Source organism: Leptidea sinapis, chromosome 29, assembly GCF_905404315.1.
Source record: "Leptidea sinapis chromosome 29, ilLepSina1.1, whole genome shotgun sequence".
NCBI classification, from domain to species: Eukaryota; Metazoa; Arthropoda; class Insecta; order Lepidoptera; family Pieridae; genus Leptidea; species Leptidea sinapis.
In genome coordinates, this window is record NC_066293.1 from 2,825,914 (window position 1) to 2,842,940 (window position 17,027).

Consider the following 17,027-nt stretch of genomic DNA (forward strand, 5'->3'; position numbering starts at 1 on the left):
ACGAATTGAGAACTTCCTCCTTTTTTGAAGTCGGTTAGAAAGCAATTGTATGAAATGTGCAGTGATTGCTAGATTGACTTAATATGACGTATGCCGTATACCCGGCCGTTTTCAATAACCTATCTATCCATAGTTTAACTTACTAGAGGTAGGCAAATCTATCCTTTTACGCTTACTTACATTTCAATAACCTATCGACATATAGCATTAAACTATAACTATATTGGACATAACTATTGATAAATAAGATCTTGTCATTAAACGGTGACAGCAAAGTATCCGTAACTAGAGATACGTTATCGAAAACGGCCGATAATCTTGTAAAAAACGGAGATAGGCCAAATCCACTACGTTTTAATCAACTGTTCACTCAAATTCAAATTTCAAATTCGTCGCCATATTGTAATTACTATTTCGACCTTATGTCAAATCACTGCACGTTTCATACTTAACTAAATTTCAATTTTTACTTAGGCAGTCCCTCCGCTTATTACGTAGTATTTACGCCCTCTTTGAAGATAACCTTTGGCGACCATTTTTATTCGCTGATTCATCGAGGTGATAAGATACACAAGAGAGAAGAGTAGGGAATTCTGACCCATTATACTATCTACATATAGGGATAAATTACTACCTTCTACCGTCAGTAATTAGCTATCAATAATCTGAAGCTGTCCCAATTTACCCGATAAGACATTCTTATCGCTTAATATTGGGACGCGTGAATTTCAATTACCATACCAACTTCTATCGCTTGTTAGCTAGACGTCGTCCCATTGGCAGACAGCGTGTACGGATAAGGTGAGTTACCGTCGATAAGTTTATTGGCACAGAAAAGTCAACGATACTTAAGATTTTTATCTCAAGTAAGAGATAGACTGAATATGTGGAACGGCCAATATACATGTGTAATATGTTAATCGGCAAATATAACTTTGTGTTAAAAAACTCAAATAAACTTTATTCAAACAGGCTTTAATAAAGCGCTTTTGAATCGTCACAATAAATATTTAATTTAACTTACTGAATCTACCATATGTTCGGAAGAAGTAGAGCTCGTGAGAAGAAACCCAACGTCCACAATTTTAAATCAATTAGAGTATTTTTAATAATTGTAATATTCAAAACTAATTAGTTTGTAAGGTGCTGCATCCAATATATGAATCGTGTTGAAACTTAAAAGCCTTTTAAATATAAAATATTTCATGAAAATTAATATAGAACAAACTATATGAATATAAATTATCGTATATTGGATGCATCAACCTATAAGCTCTGTTCAAACTGAGGCGAATAAGGCGCGGGACGTGTTTTGGAGCAATTCGCTCGCTCGCTTAGCCTCTCAAACTGACGCCACTTCCCGCGTGTCATTTTTGGTTCTTCAGTGGAGAAACATCATGCATTGTGAGATCAAACAATCCCGCCGTTTGTCCCGCTCTAGTTTCGCTTCAACTTGAGCGACTACTCGCGTCAATTTGAATACGTCCATACAAGTTAGCTGACACAATCGGCGCGAGCGACTTCCTTCCCGCGCGATAGTAGCCTCAGTTTGAAGAGAGCCAAAGAGTATAATAATATTTAGGGAAAAGAGAGCCCTCTCGACGCATTATGAGCTGTCTATTTGAAAACTAGCGCCATCTGGATATTGGCCCCCAAAATAACTATTATAAGCTCCAAATTATAAAATTCATTTTTAATGTTGTGACGCAATTAAAAAACTAACTCTACTTTTTAATGTAGGTATTACAATTTTTTAATATGTTGAAATTTGCGTAGAGTTATTTAATTTTGTCATTACATGGAACATAAAGGATAGATTTAGTAGTGCAATTATGCAAAATGGAACCCGAGACCTACATACATGCGCAAACGCTAGAACTAGCCGCCATTTTATGACCAGTGGGCAGTGACACAATCAAAGAAAAGTTGAAAGGTTTCAAAGCGAGTGACAGCTGACAAAACTTTCATTTTCGGGCCAACTAACAGATGGCACTACAGTCTTCTGAAAACGTCACTTTAAGGCGTCTGTCCCACCCCTGAACAGAGCTTTAGAGCTTGAATTAATTGCCCGTGTAAAGCCGTGAACATGGTGATCGTGATTACTGTTATAGTTAGTAATCGCATCCAACAAATACAAGTGCGTCATCAACATCCAACAAAAAATAGAAAAATGAAGCTATTGTTACAGTAACCAAAATTTGATTGACAAGTCGTAAACAGTCAGCCACGCTTGACATTAGTAGTAGTTTGCTTTTTATTATTTCGCATATTATTTATATTAGCATATATTGACAAATTAAAATAGGTTTTAGTTCTAGTGTAGATTGGTTGCCTACAGAAAAGTTTGTAGAGATTTTTTTAAATGTTTAGTTCGAAAGTAAAAAAAAAACGGTTAATAAGGTTATTTTACCAGTGCTCCGTTGCACAGGATGCCGGCTAGATTATGGGTACCACAACGGCGCCTATTTTTGCCGTGAAGCAGTAATGTGTAAACATTACTGTGTTTCGGCCTGAAATTACTGGGCAATTGAGACTTAACATCTTATGTCTCATGGTGACGAGCGCAGTTGTAGTGCCGCTCAGAATTTTTGGGGTTTTCCAAGAATCCTGAGCGGCGCTGCACTGTAACGTCATGCTCGTCTTGTCCCTTATTTTCATAAAAAAAAGGCAATTGGCCATGCCAACTGGAATACCAATAACAGTGAATGACGTCACGGCTCAGTAATCCCAACCTTGTCGCTTTCAGTTTTGTCTAAAGCGTCCACCTGTGACCCACACCACCATTATAGCGTACTTAATAAGGTGAAAATATAAAAATCCTTTGCGTTCATCTCACTTTATTTCTGAAGTAGTATTCCTCAAAGGAGATCGTTAATTTGTGATTCCACGTGGCAGGCTACACGTACCTGTTCGTGAGGATGCTGCGACAGCCCGCGCTGTACGGTGTGAACGTCGACAAGATGAAGGACGACAACCTGCTGGAGCTGCACCGGGCTGATCTGGTGCATACTGCCGCCGCGCTCCTGGACAAGTGAGCACTTGATTATACTGAAAGGATGCTTTGGAAGACCAAGATATTATGTCTGAACAGCTTGTTATATCCCTCACCTTAGGGATTAAATATACAATCTTACCAAGTGAGCGAACCACCCGAGTGACGCATCGATGTCTTGTTCAACTCTCAGGTTGTGGCTCGGAGGGAACCCGAGAGGCGCCGGTTCGAGTCCCGTATCGTCCATGAATTTCGGTACAAATTAAATTTTTAAGATGGTATATTATTCTCATCATCATCATCTCACCATCTATAGAGAGGCTTTTTTCGAGCTAAATAAATATTTGCAATATTTTCCCAAAAAACCAGATAGTTAATATTACACAAATTAAATTTATAAACGATGCGGGACTCGAAACCGCGAACTCTCGCGTTCCGTGCGAGTGCTCTTCCACTGACCCGTCTGTTCGAGTGACGTCACGCTGAGAGTTGATTTATGAACGTGACATCATTCGAACGGTTGGCTCATGAGAAAAATTTCGAAAAACACCGGTTTATGGTCACTTCACTAAATTTCGGAGAGACCTACAGATTGAAAGCATTTAGGCTTGATTTCGGTGAGTTCAGACCCGTCGAATGACAGTTGACATTCAACAAGTGAATTGATTTGATAGGAGTCCTTAAAGACGAATCAAATCGCAAGCGATTAAGCAGTTAAAATTATCTGTATCACAATAATGCTATGAAGGACCGCTGAAATTTCGCGAGAGTGATATAGTGATGTAGTTATATATGTACCTACCGGAGTCAAGAAATCTTGTTGATCTTGGCATACGATGTTTATTATTTTTCGTTTGTTATATATTGCGATACTATTTGACATCATTCGAGAAAAATCCTTACAGATACATGTAGAGGCGCGCTTAGTTTTTTGCGTCGTTCAGTCACTGAGCAATAAAATAAACATTCAGTGGGATACCTTTAAGATTTAGAACTGCTAGTGTCTTATGTAAATTGTAAGGAATCATTTGAGAAAAATCCGAGATTTCAACTTCAATTGGTGAACATTAAAAACTGGAAAGAGAAATAGACTTCAATTGGAAATTATGTGATTTTTTGAGTTTCATAAATAGCACCACTATTTGACAATTTTGTGAATGTTAAAGAAGGCCATGCCTCTCACTAAAATTGTGTTTTTATTAAGGTGTGCCTTCCTCCCCACCAGTTCAAAAACAATGCTGTGTGTGCTAAAGTGTGTGATGTTTTGTATTTTAGATTGTGAGCCTTAAAGCAGATCGCTCTATTTTTACACATAATGAGCAACGCTTCCAGATTAAGAACACTGATCTATATAATACTATGTTGTGATCGTTACCTGACCTCTACTAGTGGGAGGCTCCTTTGCACAGGATGCCGGCTAGATTATGAAACCTAGATAATTATGGATTTACGCATTTTAATAACGCCTAATATTTCAATAGATTTTTTTTAGTTATTATCCGTTTACTGGTGTTTTATAAGGTCTGTGCTTATAGTGAATTGTTTTCATTTAACATGAATGTTGTCCGAACTCGCACGTTTAAAAGCATTTTCCTAATTCCAGGGCCGGCCTTATCCGTTATGAGCGTCGCTCCGGCCACTTCCAGCCCACAGAGCTGGGCCGCATCGCGTCCCACTACTACTGCACGTACGAGACCATGCAGAACTACAACCAACTGCTCAAGCCCACGCTCGGAGAGATCGAGCTGTTCCGCGTGTTCTCACTCTCCGCCGAGTTCAAGAACATCAACGTGAGGGACGAGGAGAAGTTGGAACTGCACAAGCTCATGGAGAGGGTGAGATGGAAACTTTGCTTGTTTTTACAATTATAATTTAATAAAATACAATATGAAAATGTGTATTTTTAAGTGATTGCTCTCACTTATGGAATTATAATTACAAATTAATTATTTTCTTAAAAAATTATGGATGATGATAGATTTAGGCCTATCGGATGGTTGTGTTAGCAGTTGGGTTAAGAGCGGCATAGCCGTTATAAACTACTACTACAAAAATTATTTTACTGTTTTCAAAGCGCAAGTTTTAAATGCGCAATTGTAATATAAATAAATAAGTAGTGATGCATATTATTTTGTTAAACAAAAATTGCAATCTATTGCTTGGTTAACAGTAACAGTCACGAGTTCAATTATTTTTTCCCACCTCAAAAATGCCCAACGCGCTTAAAGAAGATTTAACTTCGATATAAATTGTTCAATTAATTTATATTATTTTATTTCCAGGTGCCGATTCCAATAAAGGAGAGCATAGAAGAGCCGTCCGCGAAGATCAACGTGCTGCTGCAGGCCTACATCTCCCAGCTGAAGCTGGAAGGGTTCGCCCTCATGTCGGACATGGTGTACGTCACGCAGTCCGCGTGTCGGCTGCTCAGGGCTATCTTCGAGATTGTCTTGCATAGAGGTGCGTCACAACTTTCTCCAAACTGATTCCTGCCGCCGAATTCCACCTACATACGATACGCCACAAATTAGGTTATCATCTCCACCATCTGGATGTGTGGCGGTCCTCCACAGTGCGGTTTTCATGGGACTTTCTTCCACGAACTTTAAAGGTATGGAACGAGCTTCCTTGTGCGGTGTTTCCGAGACGATGCGACATGATACGTTTCTTCATAAAAATCGCACCGCGGGCGGCGGTGATCACTAAACCAAGCGACCTGTTCGCTCTTTTATGCTCGTATTCCATATAATAAATTTGATGTTTGGTTGTACGTGGAAGAAGGTTTTGTGTTAACTACACCGTGGAGGAACGCCACACATCGAGATCGCGACGATATTGGCAAGAAGGTGTTTATTGTTAGGTTTCAATGTGTGCGAAACTGAAAAAAAAAGGGTTGATTGTAATGGTAAAAAGTCACTGTATAACGGCTACAAAAACTCTACCAACGCAGATTTGAGTGACCCATGAATTAGTTTGGTTGAACTTAGAAGGAAAAATGGTGATTAGTTATATTTATATTATATATTTACCTGTAAGTTGACTGAAGTGCTTGGGTTTTTGTCCAGGTTGGGCCCAACTGGTGGACAAGACGTTGGCGCTATGCAAGATGGTGGATAGAAGGATGTGGCAGTCCATGTCACCGCTGAGGCAGTTCCGGAAGATGCCTGAAGAGGTTCGTTTTTAATAAGTCTATACCGAAAAGTATTTCTGCATTCTCAAAACAATTGATAACGCGATAAGATATAAATGAATTGAAGAAAAATTATAAATTGGTCCTTCGAACCGGATCACTGTTTGAACTTTGAGGTCTAGTTGTAGCCTGAGGGTCTGGATAAATCTTCTTCGTTATAATTTCGATTGTATATGACAATAGGTAAAGTAAATTGTAATTTCATGAGAAGCGCGTGCACATGCTAATCTCTAAGGCACGCCCTGGCGTTTTGAGAACTAGTTCATGTAAACTGTGTGTTTGATGGTATCAACTTTTTGTTGCTAGCACAAATCTTAATTTTCTTAATATCCTTTTATAACAATTTCTTCCCCTACAACAAAGAAATTCAAAAAAGAGGTTGGGATGACTAACCTTGTTTAAATCCAACATTCGATCACTCAGGTCATAAAGAAGTTGGAGAAGAAGAACTTCCCCTGGGAAAAGCTGTACGAACTTGGGCCCAACGAGATCGGAGAGCTGGTGCGGGCGCCGAAGTTGGGCAGAACGATCCACAAGTATGTGCACCAGTTCCCGAAGCTGGAGCTGTCCACGCACATCCAGCCGATCACGCGCTCCACGCTCAGGGTGGAGCTGACCATCACGCCAGACTTCCAGTGGGACGAGAAGGTGGGAATAATTTTATGAAATTTATTTTTATGAAATTTTATGAAAATATGGAACGAGACGAGCAGGACGTTCAGCTGATAGTAATTGATACGCCCTACTGATTACAATGCAGTGCCGCTCAGGATTCTTGAAAGACCCAAACATACTGAGTGGCACTACGATTGCGCTAGTCACCTTGAGACATAAGATGTAAAGCCTCATTTGCCCAGTAATTTCACTAGCTACGGCGCCCTTCAGACCGAAACATAGTAATGTTAACACATTGTGCCGTTGGTACCCATAATCTAGCCAGCTTCCTGTGCAAAGGAATTCCTCCCACTGGTAAAGTATAAGTGGTTTTGACTTGAATTTATTAGCTGAAGGCTTGTGATAGAATTATTATAAAGTACAAGGCGAGCATGACGTTCATCTAGATGGTAAGTGATAAACTGCCTGGTAGGCAGAAATTCCAAAACCTCTATTGTTCTCGAGATTATCTATGATCTTGGTATATTTGCATGACTTTATACATTCGTCATTAATTATCCCTACTTATATTATAAATGTGAATGTAAGTTTGTTTGTTACGCTTTCATGCCTAAACCGCTGAAGCAATTTTGTTGAAATTTATTACAGAGATAGACAAGAGCTTGGGAAAGGACATCTTTTATCGCGAATAAAAGAGTTGGCGGGGTTGAAATATGAAGATGGCACCATGAATTTGAATATATTTTGTTCTAGCGTTTTTAAAATTTAGACCAGTGTGGGATGTAAAATGGGGTGAAAGTTGGTAGTTTAAAAAAAGTTATTAACCACAGCAGTTTGGTGTGGATTATTTGTAAAGTGAGTATATAAAAAAATAAAAATTGATGCCCAAAGTGACTATTGCACGCGCACGAACGCGAACGAACTCAGTCGCGGGTAAAAGTTAGCGATTGAATAAAAAAACATATAAATCTTAATATATATATAAATTACGTGACACGTTGTTTGTTCTCGATGGACTCCTAAACTAATAAACAGATTTTAATGGGGATTACTTTATGGAGTGCAGTTTGGTCCAACTTGAGCGATAGGATAGTTTTTATTTCGATTTGGGACCCATAATAATTTTTTTGTTTTTTAAATTTTTATTTTCTATATTTGTTTTGTATGGAAATATTTTCTATGAGAAAACAGTTCCGCTGTGAAAAAATTTCATTATAACGACAGGGAGCTTAGTTTACGAAATAATTCTTGATGTTTTGAAATATTATTGACAAATTCCTATAAAACAGTATTTTTTTAATTATCTACAGGAACACGTCTGTCGAGGCAGCTAGTATAACTATTGTTATAATTCTTGAAAGCGTTGAGTGTATATTAATACATATAAATCGGTCTTGTGCACTTGAGCAATAATTTGGCACTTATAAAGCGCGTTTCCTTAAGAAAATTAATTAAAAAACATTAAAATAAAAATACATAATTGGCACGTGTAAAGTCCCTTTCGGCATAAAATGTTATAAGTTAACATTTTAATAGTAATAATTTTGGTGAGCCGGTTTGAAAAAAATCAGTAGACGATGGTAATTGTTGCTTAGCATTTATTTTCATATCTGTGTCAATTAATGTTTTTCATCACATTTGCTAGAAAACGGTAAAAATATTAGCCGGAACGTCACAACAATATTTGACGTTTCTAATATTAAGATCAGGCTGCACACTTCTAAATGCCGCCGATGTTCGATCATTAGGGCTATCTATTATATCTTAATTCAAAGTTGAATTATTATAATATTTTTATGGACACTAAAAAAATCCTTCTTATCGCACTTTTTTTTTGCAGAGGAGGAGAATAAATTAACGTATTTAGACCTCGAAACAGGGTCAATATATCGGGCTTGGGTATAAAGTTTAAACACCCGCTATCGACTTAAAACCTCCTCTGTGCTGACAGCCCTAAAAGCTATTTCAGCGAAGTCGCACGTGCTGTTGCGTAATTTTAATATAATGAACAATGTGTACAGACTCCGTTAAAAATGTGGTTCATGTATCCTTCTAGATCCACGGTCAGTCGGAAGCGTTCTGGGTGCTGGTGGAAGACGTGGACTCGGAGGTGGTGCTGCACCACGAGTACTTCCTGCTGAAGGAGAAGTACGCGCGCGACGAACACCACGTGAAGCTGTTCGTGCCCGTATTCGAGCCGCTGCCTCCGCAGTACTTCCTCAGGGTGCTGTCCGACAGGTGATCACTTTTTAATGGCTGACATGCAGAGAGACAAAAAAAAACGGACATAACCATAATGTTAACTCCAAGAACAGATATAAACTTATAATGCCTACTATTCGCCTAAGTCGAGTTGGTAAGTCTTTTGTGGGGTGATGTATATGATTTTACAACAAGATCCCAGAAAATGTTCAAAACAAAACTATTACGTTTTTTAAAAAAATTGTTAAAAAACGTTTGTGTGGTAGAGGTTACTATAACATAAATGCCTTTCTTGATGATACCACAGATTGAGAGTGGAGCAACCGCCCTCGGGCTATAAAATAATAAGTTTAATTCTACAATATATATTTCGTAAACATGTTTTTTCGATGAAAAAAAAAGAAGCCCGCTGAGTTTATTGCGCCCGTTTTTCTCAAGTCTGAGGTAATTCGTTTTGGAATGGGTGGTAGTTTTTGACTTTCAATAAGTGATGTCACATCCTATTTTGAATTTGAAGGAGGCCTATTACACTACGCGGTATATGACGTAATGCGGCCAGCCATCGCCTCCCTCGTCCATATTTTAGGGAAGGGAACGACGCGTCCCAGGTTCGCCACAAGCACTACTGTTACGTGTCAAAAACAAAGAATTCGGTTTAATTCCGAAAGTAATTTATTCCACGTTGTTGCTGTCACTGATATGGCCCTTACTATGTACTAATAAGACGCTAGCAGTTAAAGGTATCGCACTGAATGTTTATTTTATCGCTCAGTGACTGAACGGTCCAATGTACCAAGTGCGGCCCTATATGTACCTGTAAGGATTTTTCTCGAATGATACTTTATTATATACCAATAATATACTAGCAGTATAAACAACGCCAACAGTCTCATGCAATACCAGAGGGATTATAGCCACGTTTCCTGCCTTTTAAGTGGTTGTAAGCCCTTTTTTTATGATTGTCATGTCGTCCTAAACCCCGCAAAGGAGATCGTTCGTTGAATAAATAAAATATATTAACCTTTATTATTACAACTAATTTAATTTTTTTCTTATAAATAAAACTTAAATTAACTTGGCTAGAAATTTGTCTCTCGACAAAGGCCTCCTCTAAAGACTTCCACTTAATTCTGCCTCTAGCTACTCTCATTCACTCACTTTGAACAAATAAAATCTTGTAAACACCACTGTTTACAAACGCCAGACATCCAGATGGTGAAACTGACACACCAATTTCAGGTGGATTGCTGCTGAAACCCAACTGCCAGTATCGTTCCGGCACCTGATCCTGCCGGAGAAGAACCTGCCGCCCACAGAGCTGCTCGACCTCCAGCCGCTGCCGATCTCCGCGCTGCGAAATGCCAAGTACGAAGATCTGTACGGCGAGTCGTTCCCGCAGTTTAACCCGGTTCAAACACAGGTGTGTTAACGTTATGGAACGTGATTTGGGCTCGTTTATTTATTTGGAAGGGAACAAACAACAAATTATCTTAGACCTGTGTTTTTCTATCTTATTTATTTCGCGACCCCATTCCAGCTTGAAAAATTCTAGCGACGCCCTTATCAGTCACATAAATAATTTATAATTTAATTTTAAAAGACTGCCATAGTGATTTTATGCAGAAAGTGTCGCCATGTTTTGGTTGATAAGAAAAGAAAAATTTCCAGAGCTGGCAAGGAAAGAAAAATTATTAGTATCATTCGCCACTTCACACCTGTGTGAAGTGACATTCTCTTCAGTGGTCGACATTAAAACTGAAAAGAAAAAATACTTCAATTAGAAAATGATTTGATTATAAACATTTCAAAAATAGCACCAGGATTTGACATGTTTTTGAAAATTTGCAAGGCCATCTTGCTCACTAAAATTGTGTATTTATTGTCGTCTACATTGCATTTTGCCTTCTGCCGTTGACCCCCTGAAGGGTCAGATTGAAAAACACTCCTTTAAGCAATTTACGTAGCACTAATTGGTAATTTAATCACTGAATAAGACATTTTATTGTATAATATGTGTCTAAAATATTGTCTCGTTATGTCGAGAGGCTGATCACTTGCGACATATACTATTCACTTTCATAATTTTTCGCATAAGAAGTATAAATTAATTGCATCATTTTATTCGCATTTTAAACGACGACGTTGTATTGTTTCTTTTAGTATTTTTCTGCCTTCCGTTTGATTTGTGTTCTTATCAATTCAATGGCAATATATCGACAGTGATAAGGTGGGATTCTAATGACAGTATCTCCATTATCCGGGTCAGTGATGCGTTGCGTGCAACTGGTATATCTAGTGATAACTTGTCCATATATACTGTGTATTATATTTGACGAGGAAAGAACCTCTGTATTGTTTTTAAAAGGTGTGATGTCATTACTGTTGACATCACAATTGCTATCTTGCTGAAGATGACTCATTGGTTCTTCTAAAGAAAACTACATTTTATTACTTTCGTTTATTCAACGGGCAGCGTTACGACGTCAACAGAGAGGTCCGTACCGTACGACAGCCCGAGCACGACTGACTCGAGTGTCGACCGTGCGGCTGTATTTATAGGACCCGGCGTATGTGCTAATCCACGTGTTTCGAAATGCGGCCGTATTTATAAGGCCCGATGCACGTGCACGTGTTTTCAATTCGTGTTGTAGTATTTGCGCCGATATATTGTATATACTGTATTATATATACTGTATGTGTGTAACTGTAAACAAAAGATTAAAAATAGTTTTATGTATTAAATCTATTGAAAGTTCTTTTTAAATAAAATCGATTATTATTTTAAATCGATCGGTAACATGTGAGGACGTCACTAATGTCAAACTATCCTGGACTGTCATAAATTGTAAAATGTTGTGCAGGTGTTCAACGCGGTGTACAATTCAGACGACAACGTGTTCGTGGGCGCTCCGTCGGGCTCCGGCAAGTCCACTGTGGCTGAACTGGCGCTGCTGAGGCTGCTGAGTACCAACCCGTCGGGCCGCGCCGTCTACCTGCTGCCCAAGGATGCCCTGGCTGACATCGTCTTCGCGGACTGGTACCACAAGTTCGCCACCAGGTTCAACTTGAAGGTGAGGATAACAACAGACCTGTGCTCAGGGGCGTACATTCTATATAGGCAATGCCTATCTTACTAAGAACCTAAATTAAAAGACACCAATAGTGTTAAATTTAATTTAGTTCCGTTATTCTATAGCCAAATTTCTATTCAACACCCATCCAGTAAGTTTTAGCTTACGGTAAAAACCTAGTTAAAACCTTTGATAGGCACTCCTGTTCTAACCGCTCAGGCGGTTCGTACAATTTATTTTGAAAAAGTATTTGACAAAGTTATACATCATGCCGGTAGTAAGATCCTGTCAAAATGAGTGCAAAACTAAAAACTATCCATACTATTTTCTTTGATTAACACGAGTGTCTACACTTAAATATAATACTTGTTAAAAGATTAAAACGCGTGTAATTGTAAATGGATTTAACATTAGGTTTTTGCGTAAAAGTTGCATTTTTATTATTATTTTATATTTACCCGACCTTTGCAGAGTACGTTTTAGTAGTTCGCCTGAAAAGCCCGCTGAGTTCTTGCGACCGTTCTTCTCAGGTTCTAGGGCATAAATTTCCGAATGGGTGGTAGTTTTTGACTTTCAATTGTTTTAAAAGATGATTTTATCCCCTATTTTGAATAAAAATATTTGAATTTTAATATCTTTTGTGCAGGTGGTGCAGCTGACTGGAGAGACAGCAACCGACCACAAGCTGCTGAACAAGGGCCAGATCATCATCACGACTGCCGACAAATGGGACATTCTGTCCCGAAGGTGGGTAAATTACTATACAAAAGAAACAAAAGATTACGCTAAGCTTACACTCACCTATGTCTTACGTAAGTAAAGTCTGAGCAAAGTCCATATAAGTTCTATATATAAATAAACGCAGTATATATAGCGCTCTAAGTTTAAAATTACCTCTCCCTGTCACGTAATTCTGTACTGAGCAAGGTAAGATAAAGACAAAAAGTTTTAATCTTCGAATAACTTCGCGTTTATTAATAACACAGTGTCATGCTCAGAAAAATCGCGCCTTTCTCTTCAATACCATATTAAATAAGGAGAAAACGGATTGATTGAACTATATATATTCCAGATGGAAGGTTCGGAAGTCGGTACAGAGCGTGTCGCTGTTCATTGTCGATGCTCTGCAGCTGCTAGGTGGCGAGGAGGGTCCCGTGCTGGAGGTGGTGTGTTCCAGGATGCGGTACATCGCGTCGCAGACCGGTGAGTACTGACCATAGAAGGAGAACGGGCACGCACGCACTGGCGTACACGCGGACGGAACTTACACAGATTTAAACATCTATAAGTTGTAGATAAAAGTATTGTTTGTGAAATAATTCGTGTCTTTGCATCAATGTGTTTTCGATTTAGAATACACTTTATGCAGAAAGGGGTGGCCATTTAACACAATTCTTCTGTATTTAATATAAATTTAATGTATCGAACATAGCACTCTAGTTTATATAGAGCACGACAGCCAACCGTGATAATGATACAAACTGTTGGTTGGCACTACTGCAGTGGAAACTAACTTACACGAATCAATTTAAAGTTAATTTTACTTAAGATCTGAATATAAGTTATTTATAAGAATATTTACACTGAAGTGATAATTATAAAAAATAACATTAAGAGATTATTAACTAAGACAGTAATATATAACAGCAGTTATATAAATGTAATTATTAATTAGGATATCTTATGGTTGCGGCTGCGTGACATTGGTATCGCTGGTTAACACATTAATTAATCAAGATATTTAATAATATTTTTGACATATTTTACTTAATATAACAATCATTTACGATGAAGGTAGATATCGTAAGGAATCTAAACAAATTTGCAAAGAAATTCACTGTTTGTGTATAGATTCTTTAGGACCTAGGTATAACGAAATATTGTTGTTTTGTGGGCAGGTCGTAACATCCGGATCGTGGCCCTGTCGCTCCCCCTGGCGGACGCGCGCGACGTGGCTCAGTGGCTGGGCTGTAACGCCAACGCGACCTTCAACTTCCACCCCAGCGTCAGGCCCTTGCCTCTCGAGCTGCACATACAGGTATCGACTGTTTTTGTTGAGTCACCGTCACCCTGATGTTAGCTGGTCAACTAGACCATTTGTATCATACTTCAGCTACCAAGCCTCTTGTTACTCATATGTCTACTGAACCACAACCAATGGATGAGAAATAATTTAAAATATAACCAAGATTTAAAATAAATAAGAAATTATATCTTTCTAATTTTATAAAAAAAGTAGAATAACTTGCGAGGACCTTAATTATCATTGATTCGTGTTGGTTGCAGGGCTTCAACATATCGCACGCGCCGTCTCGCCTGGCCGCCATGACGAAGCCGATCTACAACAACATCATCCGGCACGCGGGCAGCCGGCCGGCCGCCGTGTTCGTGCCGTCCCGCCGCCACTCGCGCCTGCTGGCCGCCGACCTGCTGGCGCTCGCTGCAGCCGCCGGCAGACCGGCCAGGTTCCTTCACGCGCGCCATGACCTACTCCAACCGTTCTTGGATAAACTCCAGGATAAGGTACTCTACACTGACCTGTGTAAATACCACCGGACCGGCCGTTCCATATGTTTGACAGCATTTTATCTGTGCCTATTCGAAGCGCCACTCGCGAGCGTCTAGAGAACCTGTTTTGACGTATAATACAAATGGCTGCGAGAGAATATTTTAAAGTCTGAAGGTAGTTGCGTAGATTTATTAATAGAGTGGCATATATATTTCGTTTTTTGTTTAAAGTGAGTAAATTGTGGTTTAACCAGAGATCAACCAGTGTAAGTCCCTTATGAGTGTCACTACGAATTGAATCCCAAGTTTTCCCCGCAAACACAATGGCGGTGTCATGAGCATACGCAAATAATTTAGCATTTTCGATTTTTATTTTAAGTAAGTCGTTAATGTAAAAAAGGAAAAGTGTTGGGCCCAGAACACTCCCTTGGGGAACTCCGAAACGAATGTTAGAGTACTGACTTGCATACTGACCCACTTTAGTACGCTGTTTTCTGTTTGATAGGTAGTCTTTAAAAAGTGCAAGAGATGAACCTCTTATACCTATATGTTCCAGTTTATGTTCAAGGATAGCGACAGAGACTGAGTCGAAAGCCTTTTTTAGATCAAGGAATACGGTGAGGTTTTTGTTCCCTTTATCTAGCTGCTCAACTATTAATGTACTCAAAGCTGTTATTGTCTAAAACCGAACTGATACTCAGTATTGTATTTATTAAGATAAAGGATAAGTCTTTTATTAATGATCTTCTCTAAGATTTTTGTAAATGGTGTTAGAACTGATATTGCTCTATAATTAGCATTATCCCCACTATTGTACACCAGAGTAACAATAGCTTCTTTCAAGGCATTGGGAAAAACAGTTTTGCCAAAGCTGAACTGATTCATTAAGAATTCTTTTTGATGTCATTTCTAATATACTAGCCTGTAATCTCAATAATTACGTCATATTAGTAAGTCGACTTGAGGTATCTCTATAGGAGCTCTTTACAATTGCGATCTTCACCTTGAGACATGAGATGTTAAGTCTGATTTGTCCAGTAAATTAACTAGCTACGGCGCCCTTCAGACCGAAACACAATAATGCTTACACATTACTACTGCACGGCGCCGTTGTGGTATTCACAATGTAGCTGGCAGTATGTGTGATTCAATTGCTTACGTCGTGTCGCCACTCGCCAGATGCTGCGCGAGACGGTGTCGGCGGGCGTGGCGTACCTGCACTCGGGCGTGGCGGCGGGCGACCGGCGCGTGGTGCAGCAGCTGCTGGAGAGCGGCTGCGTGCAGGTGTGCGTGGTGGCGGCCGAGCTGGCGTACAGCGTGGCGGCGCACACGCACACCGTCATCGTGGCCGACACGCACACGTACGTACGTACCTGCACTCGGGCGTGGCGGCGGGCGACCGGCGCGTGGTGCAGCAGCTGCTGGAGAGCGGCTGCGTGCAGGTGTGCGTGGTGGCGGCCGAGCTGGCGTACAGCGTGGCGGCGCACACGCACACCGTCATCGTGGCCGACACGCACACGTACGTACGTACCTGCACTCGGGCGTGGCGGCGGGCGACCGGCGCGTGGTGCAGCAGCTGCTGGAGAGCGGCTGCGTGCAGGTGTGCGTGGTGGCGGCCGAGCTGGCGTACAGCGTGGCGGCGCACACGCACACCGTCATCGTGGCCGACACGCACACGTACGTACGTACCTGCACTCGGGCGTGGCGGCGGGCGACCGGCGCGTGGTGCAGCAGCTGCTGGAGAGCGGCTGCGTGCAGGTGTGCGTGGTGGCGGCCGAGCTGGCGTACAGCGTGGCGGCGCACACGCACACCGTCATCGTGGCCGACACGCACACGTACGTACGTACCTGCACTCGGGCGTGGCGGCGGGCGACCGGCGCGTGGTGCAGCAGCTGCTGGAGAGCGGCTGCGTGCAGGTGTGCGTGGTGGCGGCCGAGCTGGCGTACAGCGTGGCGGCGCACACGCACACCGTCATCGTGGCCGACACGCACACGTACGTACGTACCTGCACTCGGGCGTGGCGGCGGGCGACCGGCGCGTGGTGCAGCAGCTGCTGGAGAGCGGCTGCGTGCAGGTGTGCGTGGTGGCGGCCGAGCTGGCGTACAGCGTGGCGGCGCACACGCACACCGTCATCGTGGCCGACACGCACACGTACGTACGTACCTGCACTCGGGCGTGGCGGCGGGCGACCGGCGCGTGGTGCAGCAGCTGCTGGAGAGCGGCTGCGTGCAGGTGTGCGTGGTGGCGGCCGAGCTGGCGTACAGCGTGGCGGCGCACACGCACACCGTCATCGTGGCCGACACGCACACGTACGTACGTACCTGCACTCGGGCGTGGCGGCGGGCGACCGGCGCGTGGTGCAGCAGCTGCTGGAGAGCGGCTGCGTGCAGGTGTGCGTGGTGGCGGCCGAGCTGGCGTACAGCGTGGCGGCGCACACGCACACCGTCAT

General features: G+C 41.4%; 1 protein-coding gene across 1 annotated transcript in view; it reads left to right on the forward strand.

Moving 5' to 3' along the window:
- The window catches only part of LOC126973218 (putative U5 small nuclear ribonucleoprotein 200 kDa helicase), a 95,152-nt gene that overhangs the window by 57,454 nt on the left and 20,671 nt on the right, over positions 1 to 17,027 (forward strand). The window contains exons 21-33 of the mRNA XM_050820403.1: positions 2,896 to 3,031; positions 4,596 to 4,827; positions 5,275 to 5,452; positions 6,058 to 6,164; positions 6,606 to 6,830; positions 8,854 to 9,035; positions 10,239 to 10,419; positions 11,861 to 12,070; positions 12,717 to 12,817; positions 13,143 to 13,273; positions 13,969 to 14,108; positions 14,357 to 14,593; positions 15,758 to 15,939. Of these exons, the coding sequence (XP_050676360.1) occupies positions 2,896 to 3,031; positions 4,596 to 4,827; positions 5,275 to 5,452; positions 6,058 to 6,164; positions 6,606 to 6,830; positions 8,854 to 9,035; positions 10,239 to 10,419; positions 11,861 to 12,070; positions 12,717 to 12,817; positions 13,143 to 13,273; positions 13,969 to 14,108; positions 14,357 to 14,593; positions 15,758 to 15,939 (2,242 nt within the window). The remainder of the gene's footprint in view (positions 1 to 2,895; positions 3,032 to 4,595; positions 4,828 to 5,274; positions 5,453 to 6,057; positions 6,165 to 6,605; positions 6,831 to 8,853; positions 9,036 to 10,238; positions 10,420 to 11,860; positions 12,071 to 12,716; positions 12,818 to 13,142; positions 13,274 to 13,968; positions 14,109 to 14,356; positions 14,594 to 15,757; positions 15,940 to 17,027) is intronic.